This window comes from Pelophylax lessonae (assembly GCF_965119305.1).
Source record: "Pelophylax lessonae genome assembly, chromosome: 1".
NCBI lineage: Eukaryota > Metazoa > Chordata > Amphibia > Anura > Ranidae > Pelophylax > Pelophylax lessonae.
The window spans coordinates 635,809,583-635,826,564 of NC_138768.1; the positions used below are offsets into that span (position 1 = coordinate 635,809,583).

At 44.8% G+C, this 16,982-nt stretch overlaps 1 protein-coding gene across 1 annotated transcript in view; it reads left to right on the forward strand.

Annotated features, from left to right (window-relative positions):
• The first annotated feature begins 796 nt into the window (after window positions 1–796).
• Window positions 797–16,982, forward strand: part of LOC309562456 (uncharacterized protein) — a 117,974-nt gene continuing 101,788 nt past the window's right edge. Inside the window, exon 1 of the mRNA XM_082266686.1 lies at window positions 797–1,007. Coding sequence (XP_082122812.1) covers window positions 814–1,007 — 194 coding nt within the window. The 5' untranslated portion in view covers window positions 797–813. The remainder of the gene's footprint in view (window positions 1,008–16,982) is intronic.

Sequence of the window (16,982 nt, forward strand, 5' to 3'; positions counted from 1 at the left end):
TTGAGCACAGGATCCACACTGCACAAGATCTACACTTCACAGGATTCACATAGAGCGAAGGATCCACACTGCACAGGATCTACACTCCACAGAATTCACACTGCACATGATCCACTTAGCAAAGGGCCCACACTGCACAGGACAGGATCCACACTGCACATAATATACAGTTCACAGGATTCACACTGCACAGGATCCACTGAGCACAGGGTCCACACTGCACATGATCTACACTCCACTGGATCCACACAGCACAGAATCTACACACTTCACAGGATTCACCCTGCACAGGATCCACCGAGCACAGGGTCCACTGAGCACAGGATCCACACTGCACAGGATCCACTGAGCACACGTTCCACACTGCACAGGATCCACACAGCACAGGGTCCACACTGCACAGAATCTACACTTCACGTGATTCACACTGCACAGAATCTACACTTCACATGATTCACACTGAGCACAGGGTCCACTGAGCACAGGATCCCCTGAGCACAGGTTCCACACTGCACATGATCCACTGAGCACAGGATCCACACAGCACAGGGTCCACACTGCACAGAATCTACACTTCACATGATTCACACTGCACAGGGTCCACACTGCACAGGATCTACACTTCACAGGGCTCACATAGAGCCAAAGATCTGCACTGCACACAATCCACAGCACACTATCCACACTGCAAATGATCTAAAGAGCACATAAAAGGGTACACACACAGAACAGGATCAACTCAGCACAGGATCCCCAGTACATTATCCACAATCAGGCACAGGGTCTACATAGAGCTTAGGATCCACACTGCACATGATCCACACACAGAACAGGATCTACAGAGCAGGGGATCCACAGAGAACAGAAACCACGGGGCCCAGAACGTCCCAGACACCTGGCACCACCAACACACAGAGCTTGCTATACACTAACCAGCTGGGACCTCAGGAGCACCCAGTCCACATGGACAGCAGCTCAACACATATATTCCAGGCAATCAAGGAATGGTAAGCATCTTATGTGTCTCTTCTATAGTGAGCAGTAAATGTGGCTGGGATACCCTGCTGAGTACTGTCACTTTTCTTTTAATTAGTGGTTACTAAGTGCAGACGCTGTGTATACTACTAATATTACTACTATTACTACTGCTATTACTAATACTATTACTACTACTACTACTGCCACTATTACTACTACTTCTATTACTAATATTACTACTATGACTACTACTACTATTACTAATACTACTGCTATTACTAATACTATTACTACTACTACTACTGCCACTATTGCTACTACTACTATTACTAATATTACTACTATTACTTACAACTGCTGCTGCTACTAATACTACTACTATTACTACTACTACTAATATTACTACTACTACTATTACTAATATTACTACTACTACTATTACTAATACTACTGCTATTACTAATATTACTACTATTACTTACAACTGTTGCTGCTACTAATACTACTACTATTACTAATATTACTACTATTACTTACAACTGCTGCTGCTACTAATACTACTACTATTACTACTACTACTATTACTAATATTACTACTATTACTTACAACTGTTGCTGCTACTAATACTACTACTATTACTACTACTACTACTACTAATACTACTACTATTACTATTCAAATCTGTAAAGAAAAGCGCACGCAACCTCGGGCAATAACGCTTTAATAAAGGACAACAACACAGTACATTGGAATTGCACTCACACTTTTCCTTTAAGACAATCGCTTTACAGCATTCCAACAGGAGCTACTCGCTCCTCCCGTCCCTCCAGATGGTGACTCTGCAGTCTCCTCATTCGCGGCTGCCACCGCTGTATGTATATGTATTTCTCGTGTGTGTATATATATATATATATATATATATGTGTGTATATATATATATGAGAAATATAAACAACTGCCGTGTAGTATATTTGGTTGGCCTATATGGAGTAGTATCCTCATATACTAATTGATATTTGCATATGTGCCATATGGAATTGAATCTTATCTTACTGAATTCTAATGAGACTAGTAGTTTTATATATTTATTATGTGTATTATCCTGACTTATGAAATTATCCTGGTAGATGGATGAGAGATAATGTGGAATTAATATGATCCGTCGACTATTGGTATTAGGAAATGCTGATGTAGCTTAGAGTCTTATATACATATATACTTTTAGGATACGTTTATGTATTTTTAGCAGGAGACAACCATTGCTATGTAGGGAATGTGATATCCAAACATGTATCTATAATAGCTCTGGTTAATATCTGCGCTGGTATTAAATTGTATTTTAATTTTAATTTTAAATTGTATTTTAAATTGTATCTTAAACTGTATTTTTAATATATGTTTTTTAAAAGTGGATAGCCCCTTGCTTCTCCCGTCCCAGCCAAGGTGGATAAGGATTATTGGTTACTGGCCCCTTTAAGAATACACAATCAAATAATTAGGGCCGATGGTATCCCGGGTATATAGGGAGGGGCGTTAGCAGGAAGCAAGGTGGGACCTGAAGAAGGAGGCTCCGCCTCCGAAACGCGTTGTCCGTAGTAACAGCAGAGGCAGTGCACCCGTGTCTTGAATCTCCCACCTCGCAGCTCCGTACAACTTGTGGCTCCGGCTTTGGCTGAGGCTCTCCTGAGGCGCCGTAGATCACGTCGGTATAGTGCGCAGGCGCACCAGAACCGGCATCCGGTGACCAGGCAACACAGGAAGTGAAGGAGAGCGGGGATACAGCGGTGGCAGCCGCGAATGAGGAGACTGCAGAGTCACCATCTGGAGGGACGGGAGGAGCGAGTAGCTCCTGTTGGAATGCTGTAAAGCGATTGTCTTAAAGGAAAAGTGTGAGTGCAATTCCAATGTACTGTGTTGTTGTCCTTTATTAAAGCGTTATTGCCCGAGGTTGTGTGCGCTTTTCTTTACAGATTTGAATTGTTTTGATCCGCCCCCCCCCCCCCCCCCCCCCCAGTGGAGTGAGAGAGGAGCAGCAGCAACCAGGAAATTTCAGCTATAAAACATACAAACAAAGGAGGTGAACACATGGACAGCGCCATGGGCTGGTGAAGTACTCCTCTTTGTACTTGTATATCAGCATGTGCAGGATCTGTCCTTTTTGATTACTATTACTAATACTTCTACTAATACTACTACTACTGCTACTAATACTACTACTACTACTACTATTGCTACTACTAATACTAACACTTCTACTATTACTACTACTGCTAGTATTACTAATTTACTACTATTACTACTGCTGCTACTATAACTACTACTAAAACTATGAAATATTGAATAATAATAATATCAAGCATTCTTTAAAAATAGTAATAATAATAATAAAACTCTCTTTCATTTTAAATAGTAAGAGTAGAAGTGTGTAAAAAAATTGTCGCTACCAGGCACCAGTTCTAAAGGCAGAAGGTTATTTTACCTTCATGCATAGAAAGCATGAAGGTAAAAAACCTGCTGTGTGCAGCAGCTTCCCCCAGCCCCCCTAATACTTACCTGACCTCCCTCCGATCCAGCGATGTTCACCAGAGCCTCAGATGTATGAGCACTCTCTCCTCATTGGTTGAGACAGCAGCCGGAGCCCATTGGCTCCCACTGCAGTCAATCACAGCCAGTGAGCCAATGAGGACAGAGAGAAGGATGGGCCGAGGCGTGGCTCTATGTGTCTTATGGTTGCATAGAGCAATATATAAGGAGTGAGCAGGCAGTGGTGCCCCCAGGGCAAAATCATTTTTCTGGGGGCACTGCTCAAGGGGGAGGAGCCAGGAGCGCCAGTGGGAGACCCGAAAAGGAAATCAGAGCTGATTGGTGTAAAACCACTGCACAGAGCAGGTAAGTATAAGCGCCCATTCAGACTGGCGCGACACGACTTGCTGGGGCGACCTCGGCGCGACTTGCAGGGACTGCATATAATTGAAGTCAATGCAAGTCGCCTCCAGGTCGCCCCAAAGTAGTACAGGACCCTTTTTCTAAGTCGGAGCGACTTGTGTCACTCCTATTAGAACGGGTCCTGTACTATTCAATGGTGAGCGACCGACCGCGACCTGTCAGGCGACCAAGTCTCCTGACAAGTCGCGCTAGTGTGAATGGACCCTAACATGTTTGTTATTTAAAAATAAAAACAAACAACAACAAAAAACAAAGTTTTAATATCACTTTAAAGTGGTTGTAAACCTCAGACATGAAATATGAACAAAGCATATCCCTCTATAGTGTGTACTTGTCTCCTGACAGGCTTTCCTGACACCAAGAGAAAAATGGTGACAGGGGAGGGAACTCCGGCTGTTCTTGTGTGAAGGGGGTTGTGTCCCTTCTCTCCAATCACCTCCCAGAACTCTCCTCACTGAGCTCTGCAGAGTGTAACTTCAGCTCTCCAACAACTTTTTTTTTTTTTTACCTCTCAGACAAGCTTTGTAAATTCAGCACTTTGAACAGATGTAGAGAAGAGAAGGCTGTAGATAGACAGGTACAACTTATATAGGAGGATGTGTTTAATCTCTGTATATCATCTGAGGCCAGTCACTTCACTGGGTATATGTAAGGGTTTGCAATCACTTTAATGCTTTCTATGCATTAGGGTAAAAAACCTTCTGGGTGCAGCTCCCCCCCCCCCCCCAATACTCCCCTTACACTTACCTGAGCCCCATATCGATCCAGCAATGTTCATGAGTGCAGCATCTCTCCCGGGTCTCCCTCTCCTTATTGGCTCACACAGAGGCGGGAGCCATTAGCTGCTGTCAAATACAGCCAGTGAGTCCATAAGGAGAAAGGGGGGGCGGGGCTGGGCCGCACTCTGTGTGTAATTGGACAACCTCCATTCAAAGGAGCACAGCTCAGGAGCCAACCTGCTCGAGTGCCCCCACCATAGTAAGAGGCAGGGGGGAGGAGCCAGGAGCTCTGGCAGGGGGCCCAAAAAGAAGAGCATCAGGACACTCTGTGTAAAGCCATTGTACAGAACAGGTAAGTATAACATGTTTGTTTTTTTTATGAAAACCTTAAGTATCACTTTAAGGTGTATTACATGTTTTAGGCATTTTTGTTTTCTTTTAGTCTTAGGGTTAGATCCTCTGTCCCGTCTTTATAACTGCCTGTGTGCATCCTGGGGAGATTATCCCCTCTATTTGTCCTAGACTCCCAGGTGACCACGGTCACCAAGACAGAAAGTGATGGAAAATCCAACTATTTTGAACTGTTTTCAGGGCAATAGGTGAAAAATAATCATCCAATGGGGAAACCTGTTCCTATGACAACTCTGTCAGATGCGAATTTTGTTCACATTGGAGAGATTTCCTTTGGTTTCCTGTTGTGTCTCCAGGACAGGAAGTGAAGGGAAATCTCCCTAGCTGGACACAAGCAGCAAATAACTTCATAGGGAGATTACCCCTCCTTTCTACAATGTAAAGCGTTTGACTTTTGTCCCACAGACTGAAGTATATTTTTATGTGTTTAGCTTTGGATAGAGTGGAGAGGGGATAGAAGCACTGTAAGATCGTTATTGCTGTCTGTGTCCCCATTAGGGAGATTCACTCTCTAAGGGCTCATTCCACAGTGGATTGCTTTTCATACAGCGTATGACAGGCGGTGGTGAATAGGCAATATATTGCCATCTTACTGACTATTTTACCCCTAAAAACCAGTACCACCACTGCCTGCCGAAAATATTGGGGGGATCATTTTTGTATTGCCGTGATACGAACCATCACTGCCAAGGCAAATGTATCAGCTGTCTTTGCAGCGTAGCCACTTTCCGCACAGCCTAGTGTCAAATGATGGTTGGGTGGGACATTCATCATTCCGTGTGATCCGCCAGGATCTGTCAATGGCTGTATACCTCGGACACAGCCCATGACTGATCAGTGTACCGGCTCGCTGCCGTTATCATGTGATCGCTGTAACCAATCACAGCAGATCACATGACAATTGCAAACAATGGATGGCTTCCTTTCATGCCATCCATTGTGTACAATTTTGTTGCTAACTGTGATAGATGACAGTGATCATATGGTACAGACAAGGCCAATTAAAGCTAATGACAACAAAACACACTGAAATAATCAGCTTCATTCAGTAAAAATTGTTGCTTATACCAATAAAATTCACTGGTATAAGCAATTATATTTTTTAAACAAAAAAAAATCCTGATCACTTCCCCAGAGTAGTTTAGAGTTACTATGGTAACACTGTATTACTCTGATCACAGTGTGTTAAAAAAAAACAATGTTAAAAAATAAATAAATAAATAAATTAAGAAAAAATAAAATAAAATAGTTTTGTTTTTTTGTATATACTGTCACCAGTCAGTGTCCCTGATCACTACCACACTAATTATATAATGATACTGTACTGCACTGGTGACAGCATGGAAAAAGAAAACAAATTGTGAAAAAAAAAAATTTTCCCCAAAAATTATGACAAAAAATTACAACTTCAAAAAACTTGTCACTCCTCTTACTAAACACCTTGGACTGCCTACTTTCCACAAAGGGGTCATTAGGGGGATATTTGTACTGTCCTGGCATTTTTAGGCCTTCAAGAAATGAGATAGGCTGTCAGTACATCAGGATTGATCAATTTTCAGATACAGTATATATATATATATATATATATATATATATATATATATATATACCATAGTTTGTGGATTCTATAACTTTCCTACAGACTACATACTAAACAATGATGTGGGTTATTTTCACTAAAAAAATGTAGCAGAATACATTTTGACCTACATTTATGAAGGAAGATTATTTATTTGCAAACTTAGAAAAAGGGTCCGGAGCTTCTTTGGGGCGACCCGGAGCGACCTGATTGACTTCAATTATGTGAAGTCCGTGCCGGCCGCTACGAGGTCGCGGTGCGAGCTGCGCGCCGCGACTTCACAGGTCACCCGGCAAAGTCGGCTCGCCCCAGTGTGAACGGGGTCTTAAGGGAGCCTTAATTCACACTAGAGCGACTTGTCAGATGACTTGTCAGCCTGACAAGTCGCGGTCCCTCGCGGTCCATTGACTGCTACAAGACCCATTCTAATAGGAGCGACACAAGTCGCTCTGACTTAGGAAAATGGTCCTGTACTACTTCAGGGCGACCTCGGAGCGACTTGCATAGACATTCATTATATGAAGTCCTTGCAAGTCGCGCCGAAGTCGCGGTGCACGGGACTTCACAAGTCGCCCCGAAGTAGTACAGAGTCGTGCTGCTTCAGTGTGAATGGGCTCTTAATGTCACCAAAAGAAAGCTCAATTTGCGTGAAAAAAAATGCAAAAAATTTCAAATGGATACAGTGTTGCATGACTGCGCAATTGAAAGTTTAAAATTGGCCTGGGCAGTAATGGGGTGAAAGTGCCCTGTATTGAAGTGGTTAAGGGGGAGCATAAAAAATCAACCGCAAGGGTTCATTTTACACTAGTGGTGCACTCTGAAAAGCAATCCGCTGTTGATTGCTTTTCAGACATTTGACAAGTGGTTAAAAGGCATTAAGTCCCTTCCTTACTACCTGTGCTAACCTTTAAAAACGCACATTACTACGGCGCATTGCATACTGTTGTGACATTGACGCATTCAGTTAATAGGTTTGCATTCTGTAGGCAATACTACCAACAAAACGCGACAGCAGGTGATAGTATTTGCAGTGCAAAGAACTTTGGCTTTAGATGTACTTTAAAACCCCAAATTTTTTAGTCTTCAATGGAGTGTGCAGGGGCGTAACTACAGGGGTTGCAGGGGTTGCAATCGCAACCGGGCCCCATGCTCCAGGGGGCCCATGTGGCTCCCCTGTACACCTGAATAGGAGGGGCGGTGGGGGCAGCATGTAGAGAAATCACTGTCCTCCTTTTTCCTTCTCTAGCTGCAGGAGGAAAATGGAGGAGATTGGTTCCTCTGTACGCTGCCCTTTGTACACTTCTCCTATCCAGTATACTTGTGTTCTGCTGTCTTTGGTGTCTCTGGGCCCCTGTGTGCTCCCCTGGTCCCCCCCCCTTCTGTGCTGCCCCCCCCCTTCAGAATTCTTCCTTCCCTCACCGTAATAAAGGGCCCGCAACTAGAGTAAAGGGCGCCAGGGGTCCAGGGGGCCCTTCATGGTTTCTTGCACCGGGGCCCTGAAGGTTCTAGTTACGCCTCTGGGAGTGTGGAAGGCTTAGAACCTCTGTCAATTTTTTAGTAGGTCCCCATTCATATCCTGAATAAGAATCAAACAAGTGTACAGCAGATGTCTGCATGTGGCCTGGGAAGACAGGAAAGTTCTATTTCCTGCAGTTTTTAGAGCTGAAAATATCCAGTAGAAGGAGGAGATGTTTTATTTTAGCAAAGGAAAGAAACAGAAGAGATTTTATTCCTGGTTTTCCATCACATGATCCTAAACGGCATTTGGAAAATGATAGCTGGAATCTGGTTTGGCCCTGTCCAGCTGCAATGTGTCCTTCCGAAAGAAGACCTGCACTCCAGACCTTCATCCCGGAACAGACAGGGTCCAGGGATCTCCAAACTATGGCCCTCCAGATGTTGCAAAACTACACGTCCCATGAGGCATTGTAAAACTCTGACATTCACAGACATGACTAGGCATGATGGGAATTGTAGTTCCTGAACAACTGGAGGGCCATAGTTTGGGGATCCCTGGTCTAGACGCTGGTACCAAGCAGTATAGTGTTCATCCCTGTCCAGTCGTAGCCTGCCATAGACCGTGACAGGACACCTGCAGCAGGGCTGGATGGTCCACCTATCCCTTCCAGATGTGCTAATACGCCAGGAGGAACGCACTACAGCTGGGCAGCCCCATATACAAGAAGCCTTATAGCCCAACAGCCAGTTCATACCATGACAGTCTCTTGCAGGGCATTAACCTCCTTAGCGGTATTCCCGAGTGTGGCTTGGGGTGTAATTTCAGTGCCATTAGCGGTAACCCCGAGCCACACTCGGGGTACCGCCAGGAAGCATCGCTGGATCCTGGAAGAGAGGTTACTTACCTTGTCCCCGGGATCCCGCAATGTGTCCCTGTAGCATACGGCGGCCGGATCTTCAGCCTAATGATCTGTGCCCCGGCTTCCGTCTCCTGCAAGCGTCACGTCGCAGGGGAGTGGAACTGGCGGCAAATTTGAAAAGTAAAACACACAAACACACTGATATATTGTAATCCTATTGGATTACATTACTAAATAAAATAAATTGACATTACTTTGGCCCCCAGTGCCCTTTCTTGCAGTTTTACTGCACTATATATATATATATATATATATATATATATATATGTGTGTGTGTGTATTGTAACAGGAAGTCAGCTAAATCTGGGAATGTAGTCACAGGAAGGAGATACATTTCTACCTGATTTAGAAAGTCCATTAATTAATGGACTTTCTAAATCAGGTAGAAATGTATCTCCTTCCTGTGACTACATTCCCAGATTTAGCTGACTTCCTGTTACATACCCCCCCCTCTTGTTTCAACCCTAGGGTTGGGACACAGATTTCCAGGCACGCATGTGTCAAGCACTGCTGACTCACTGATAAGCCTCCTATTATCCTCAAGCTTCCGGATGAAACTGTTTTGTCATCTTCATTGACGGATTTCTCATAAATGCCACACAGTTTGTCTCTCATCTCATATACACATTCTTCAACTGCATTTTTGGCATCATTTCGCTCCTTCTCGTTTCTGTCATCTTCATTGACAGCTTTCTCATAAATGTCAGACAGCTTGTCCCTCATAACCGTCTGTCCAATCCACCATGGAGGACCGTGATCCATAGGCAACTCAATTGGGCTAGTCTTAATGTCTTCAACATTCTTAAGACGCCTCTCTCTGCAATCCATAAATGTTTTCCACAAAACTTTGAGAACCTTTGCTTCACTAAGCTTTGTTCCAAGTAGGGACTCTTGACATCCCTCTGTGACTTGAGTTGCCTCTCCATACAGCTGTACACAATCATTGACTTTTTGTTGTAAAAGGGAATGATCTTCCTTCTTGAGCTTTGCTTGCTCTAAGATGCTGTGCAGAGGATTTTCCAATTGAGACAACAGGCTGTCACACATTTCTTCAAAGTGACCCCTGTTCCTTTTCCCAGAGATATCAATATCATTCAAACATTTCATATTCATAGGCAGATCTGAAGCATTTGCACTCATCAACTTCTTAAACTTTTCGCCCTCCTGAGCGAGTCGCAGTAAAGGCCTACTACTTGATTTGATATTCAGTTTATATTTCTTGCCAAACTCTTCACAGAAGTAGCCAACCAGAACATCATCAACTTTCCTTCCACCAACATAGGGGTCAAAGGCAACAACACAGTTGAACCCAGCGATCTGGGTGGTATCCATTATAGACCTCCTCTCTGCATCAGTGAAGAAGCATGGAACTGCAACACATTCTTTTACAGGTTTCTTCAATGCACTTTCTGCTGAACTATTTGACCGCTCAAGGTCACCTAGTTCTTTTTCTCTATCTGAATTCCACATGGAATGCATCTCAAGATCACGATCAAACTTCTGCCACCCGTCTTTCACCAGTTCCATTTTGGAAACACTCCCTGAAAGGCACTTATTCATTTGCTTCACGTTTTCACCAACAGCCTTAGTTTTCTCCACTAGGTTTTCAGCCTGAACTGAGAAATCACCACATTTCTTACTCAGCTCCTTTGTTTGCTGAAGTTCTAATGATACATTTTCCAATGCTTGAAGTTTTTGAAGGAACGGTTTATTCCAAAGGGGTGATTCAAGCCACATGTCGTCACATTTCTGAGGCTCACTCAGGACAGACCCCAAAACACTGATCCTTTTAAAAACTGCATCAGGCACACTATCCCCTCTTTGGGACAGATCCTCTGTTGCCTGGAATTCCTCTTCCAGTTCCTGCAACGGAATCTTCATCTCTTCTACTTGCTGTTCTAAGGCTCGCTTAGACTTTTCTAGCTCCTGAACGCTTTTCACAACATCATCCTTGGAGCTGACCAATTCTTCCATTTCTGTACGCAGCTGTTTAACACTTTCTAGTTCAGCCTTACACTCTAGAGCTTCCTCCAAAGAGCGAGCCAAGAACAGGGCTTTGCTCTCGTTATCACGCACCTCCGTTTCTGCACGTACGCGTTCTTCTGCATATTTTGCAGACACAGTCTTCTCTTCACCAAGCATCTGATCAAACTTCTTTTTCACATCTTCAACACACTGTAATGAACCAACGCTTTCTTCCATGCGTTTTTTCATATCCGCTATCTGAGCTTGCAATGTTGCGACTTGCTCTGATAGGTTTTTCTTTGCTTCCGCCTCCTCTTTTAATTGTTCCAGGAAGCCATTTTTCTCATCTTCCATTTGTTTGAGCTTTGTGCTAAAACTCAGCGTTTGACACCTCTCTTCCTGTAAGAGTTCCTGCGTGTCTTGCAGCTGCGATTCCAAGATAGAAAAATCTTCCGCAATTTCTCTAGATTTGCTGTCTGCTTGAGAAAGCTGATTTGTAACATTGTCCAACTCAACCTGCAGTCGGTTTGCCTTCTCTGACAGCTTAGCACACAATCGGTCACCTTCTGACACCTTGACTTGCGATTCCAGAAGCTGTGCCTCTACTTTTTCCCTCTTATGTTCACAATCTCCTTTTCCCTGCATAAGAGCTTTCACCTCACTGGCTAGCATCTGGGAATAAGAATGTAATTCTGCCACACAGGCGTCTTTCTCCTTTAACTGCTGCTGGACACGTTGGGCTTCATCTTTCCAACTTTCACAGTCCGCACGCAATTCATCTACCACATTGCTCAAAGTAGTGAGCTCATACACAGTACTCAGTAATTTAGCCTCTCTTTCACTTTTCTCTTTGTCGCTGAGAGACAATGTCGCTTTCAGAGCAACATTCTGTTCCTGCGACTCCTGCAGGTCTATTTTTGTAGCTCCCAAAGACTGAAGACTTTTTTCCAGCTGATTACGCAACTCCAACATATCAGCCATACTTTGCTTCTGCAAAGTCTGAATTTCACTTTCCTTTTCCATGAGGATGGTATCTTTCTCCATTATAGTCTCTCTGCGTTTTTGCAACTCGACCAAAAGAAGAGCAGTGGATTCTTCCCACTGTAACACATGAGACTTGAGTAGTTCATTCGTTTCCTGCAAGTTTCTATGCTCCATTTTAAGCAATTCCAAGGCTTGTTCCTTTTCTTCCATTTTCCGTTGCAAGGCATCCAACTCAGCCCTGCACACATACTCGGTTTCCTCCAAACCGATGGCCTCCATTGGCTGCTGGCGTCTCTGTTTCCAGCCTGCCATGCTCTCTTGATGAGCCTTTTGTTGAGCTGCAAAGCTCTGCTGAAAATCCGCATTTGCCTGCTGTTGAGCTGCATTTGCTTGCTGTTGAGCTGCATTTGATATAATCAGATGTTTCAACATCTCCTCCATTTTGAGTTTACTTTTCATCTGAGCACACTGCGTCTCCATAGCGGTTTCATCAGTGTTGCTAGGGACAACAACCTTCCTCTTTAGTAGACTCTCTTTAGGCATGGATGGGGCTGGTTCAGACGGCAACATCCCCTCCATCCATAGAATCCGGTCTCTCATTTCATCTATCTTTGCATTCTTCAGGCGTTTTGAACGCCCCATCTTCAATAACTCCACAAACAAATTTTTCACAGTCCAGCAAAAATTTTTCAGACCACTGTCTCTTTAACACATGTAGTTTTTCTCTCTCTCTTGCAAGATCTCTTTTCCTGCACACACAGTTTGTGCAGTCACTTGCACCAGACACAACAAAGTTCATCAAATAATTTTGAGACCGCTGTCTCTTTAAAACACTTTTTTTTTTCTGTCAGGATCTTCTCTCCTGCACACATAGATTGTGCAATCTCATGCACCAGATAAAGTTCATCAAACATTTGCACTTCCTTGCAGGGATCTTGCTGCTTCTGCCCACTGCATACCTCCACCATATTTAAGGGATTAGCTCGGTGGCGGGTGTGGATGACCCCTTGGGGGGTGCGTTTTCCCAGAGAGGTAGCCGACAAGTGCTTGCAAACAAACAGTGTGGTTTATTAAATGGTGTTTTCTTCACCAGGCTGTATGCAGCAAAACATCCAAAATAAAATAAAACAGAAAATAAATCCTTGCCTCTGTGGGCGGCTACCTTCTCACAACTGGAACCTGCCTAAGTGTCTGTCTCCAACCTACCGTCGGGCAGACTTCCTTGTCCCACAGCGGACACTCAATAGTCCTTTTATAATAGCTTCACAGGGCAACACAGTCCTTTTGTTTCTTTCACATCAACAGTTCGTCTTCTCACCTTTGAGACGTATTCACCCTTGGTTACCGTCCCGGGCACACATCACTCCGGAGGGTCTTCTCCCAGGCCCACACATCCTGTCGGGAGGCACACGCTGACTGTCCTCCTGCTCCCAGCCCACATGGCTTCAGGATGCAGCTTCTGGAGGCAGCAAACAATAGGAATTTCTCTGAACAAATTATAGAGCCTTAACTCCCTCATTCTGAACAGGTGAAGGCCTTTCAACTTCCTGCTGGCTAGCTCTGTAGCCAACACCCTAAATTAATTAATGGACTTTCTAAATCAGGTAGAAATGTATCTCCTTCCTGTGACTACATTCCCAGATTTAGCTGACTTCCTGTTACAGTATATATATATATATGTAGCGGGGTCTTACATTATACAAGTGTAAAAGACTGCTGCTTGACATTTGAGAGGAACTCGGCTCCATCTAGTGGCCAAAAGGAGCCGAGCTATGGAATTTCTTTTGATGTGATTTTCCTTTCAGGAAGTTGAGCAGTCTTCATCGCCCATAGTGCTTTGAGAGTACCAGGATGCACTGCTTCACCGCACAGCCTTCTGGGGGAAGCTTTATAAAGGAAGGGAGGAGCCAGGCTCACTCTCTTGGGAAAGACACAGTGAGACAAGCAGGATGCCAGTGCTGTGGGCTGATGCTGTATGCTAGGCCGAAACTCCTGGGCCTTAAGTGACTAAGTTGCAGTGTTTCATCTCCAGTAGAGGATCCCTCCTGGAGGTCCCATCGATGTTCTACAGAGACCAGACTCATCCACCCCAAATACCTAGCGCGGCTGGTGACAGAGGCCGGAGACTGAGACCGCAGCGGAGGCTTCCTGGGAGACAGTCCTGTTGGTGAGAGGGCACCTGCCCAAAAACTGACTCTATCTATCAAAGAAGTAACTTTAGTCAGGATTAGCCTTAGAGTAGTAGAAGGCAATATACCAGGTGGCCCAGTACATCTCTCACAGAAGTTTTACCGCCAATCCTGCACAGACACCCCGCGGTGATTACTAACTGTTTGCTGCCATTCTCTCTATTGATCACCCATCCTCAATGTGGATTACAAATTGCGAGTGCACCAACGTTGCTAGCGAAGATATGGAGAAGAAACAGCGGACTCAGATAGGTCTGACATTCTGATACTGTGTCTAACTGAATGCTGAGCCTTATTTCCAAAAGTATAATAGTGATTAAGATGGTGGTCCTATGGGCTCGGAGACATTTCCTGAAACAATTAATGTGCCCTTGAGGAGTGATATCACAGTATTTATCTTATCTTTGATTAATTAATCAGTATATCCTTTTACAAAGTCATATTTTACTGTATCGAAACTGTTTATTTGATTTACAGTAAATAACTTTCCTGTTTAAAAGCAAGCTTGTGTGTGGTCACCTTGTATTACCCAGAAGGACTGCAGCTGGAGAGAGGTAACAGGTCATTATTATTTATTGAAGTGTTATATTCCAATCTGTGTAGCCATTTGGTATTCCAGTCCTATTCTGGGTCAGTTGTGCCTAGGGAGGGTTCGAGCCAATTCTGTGGGTTGTTAGGCAGGACGTAGACCCAATAATCTAATCAGCAGCTCCTGCGGGGGTGGTGCTACACGTGGGGGCTCGTCCGGGATTATCTACAGTCCTGCAACACAACCCTCTCAGCCACAGAATCCCCCTCAACGCAGAAATGGATCCTACCGCTGCAGCCGAGTGGTGCAGGGAAGAGAATGTCGTAGTGGAAAATGGCCTGGTGGTTGAAATCAAGGGAGAGGTCTGGACTGAGGAAAAACTCCTCCCAGTTTTAAGGGCACTGTCCACAGACAGGAAATTCTGGGTGACTGACATAAAGACAGACACCACCGTTCCACACACGTATGCATTGTGTGAGTGGAGGAAGGGGGTCCCTAAATACTTTAAGGGAACCAGTGTAAAGACTACTGACCAAATAGAACTTTTCTTAATACATCCAGAAGTCCTTACTGAAGGTCCCTCATCCACCACTCCTGGGGGATCCAGCAAAGAAAAAGGTGTCCAAGAAGGGAGTCCAGAGTCACCACCTTTGTCTACCTTTAGCTCAGAACTGTGTGCTGTTCTCGGGGAAATCGTAGCAAAATGTAGTAAGGACTCCCCAAACTATCTGATGACTGGATATAGGAAGCTCAGGACATTCTCTGGGAAACAGCCTGTGCCTTCGACAGAAGATGGGTTTGAAGAGTGGTTAGATACCGCCACTCAGGCTTTGGAAGAGTGGGAGGTACCAGAACAGCACAAGAAACAGAGAATCACAGAAAGTTTAAAGGGACCTGCACTAGAGGCCGTACGTAATCTCAAGCTAAGCAAAAAGAACTGTACTGCACAGGATTATCTAGACATTCTACAAGATGTATTTGGTCGGACGGAGAACGTGGCTGAACTTCTTTACCAGTTAGACCACTGTTACCAAGAAGAGGAAGAGAAGTTGTCCGAATTTATTAGACGCCTAGATAAGATCATCCACCATATCTTGTTAAAGAAAGGGATAGACCCCCGGAAGGTAGATGAGACTCGTGCACGGCAGGTGCTGAGAGGGGCTCAACCCTTAGATCCCATTGCCATACTGTTGCGAACTCGCCAAGATGGTGGCATTCTGGAATACCCTGACCTGATCCGAATGGTCAGAGAAGAAGAGGTCATGTTGGACAACAAAAGGAAGAGTCGGCAGTTTGACTCAACTGCTCGTGTCAGAGTGATAAGTGCAAAAGAAAGTGACTCGCAAGTTGAACTCCTAAAGACCCAGGTGTCCCAGTTGATAGAAATGGTGTCCATCCTGACTAGTCAGGCATCTACTCTACCTGATGGGAACGCGTCAGAGAAGCCGGATAAACCTTCTAACCTTAGAGTAGACCCGGAACCGAGACCTAGGAGATCGCTAACTTGTTTCAACTGTGGGGGAGTAGGACATGTTAGAGGAGTATGTCCCAGCCCAGGAAATGTCGCCTCAGAACCTCGCAAGCCAGCGGAAAATCTTCAGAGGGCACCCGTGAAGGAGTCGACCGGGTGCCCGCCAGTTTCAAGGGAATCCAAGAGACTCAATGATTCAGGGAATCTGAGTCAGGGAGTCAGATCCAGGTACAACGCCCCTAGTTCTATACTCCAGGCTACTGAGAGGAGGAAAATCAATGCACACCGGGCCCAGAGGGGACTGAAGTCCAGAAGAAAAAAAAAGAAAAGAGCCTGGGTGCAGAGAACTGAATCAGACAACAAGGCCACTTCAAGAGAATTCCCAACTAACTTGGTCGGGCCTTCCCCTGTAGTCTCTGTCCAGGTAGAAGGAATTTACACAAGAGCCCTCCTTGACACTGGGGCCCAAGTGACTCTTCTGTATAGAGACTTCTATGATAAACACCTTACCCATCTACCTCTGCAGAAGTTGGAAGATCTGGAGATATGGGGTATCGGGACTCAAAGTTTTCCCTATGACGGGTATCTGCCAATCAAGTTGACCTTTGACCCATCAGTGGCTGGTGAAGCTGAAACCTTCGACACCCTAGCGGTGGTCTGTCCTCGTCCGCCAGGGGCCAACAAAAGCTCTCTCATCGTAGGGACCAACACTGACCTAGTAAGGCGCCTCCTGACACAACTGGTCCAGGGACAGGATGCTCCAGCGCCAAGGATTCACCCCATGCTACGGCAGGCCTATCAACGATTAGTATTGGAGCAAGAGACTCCTGCA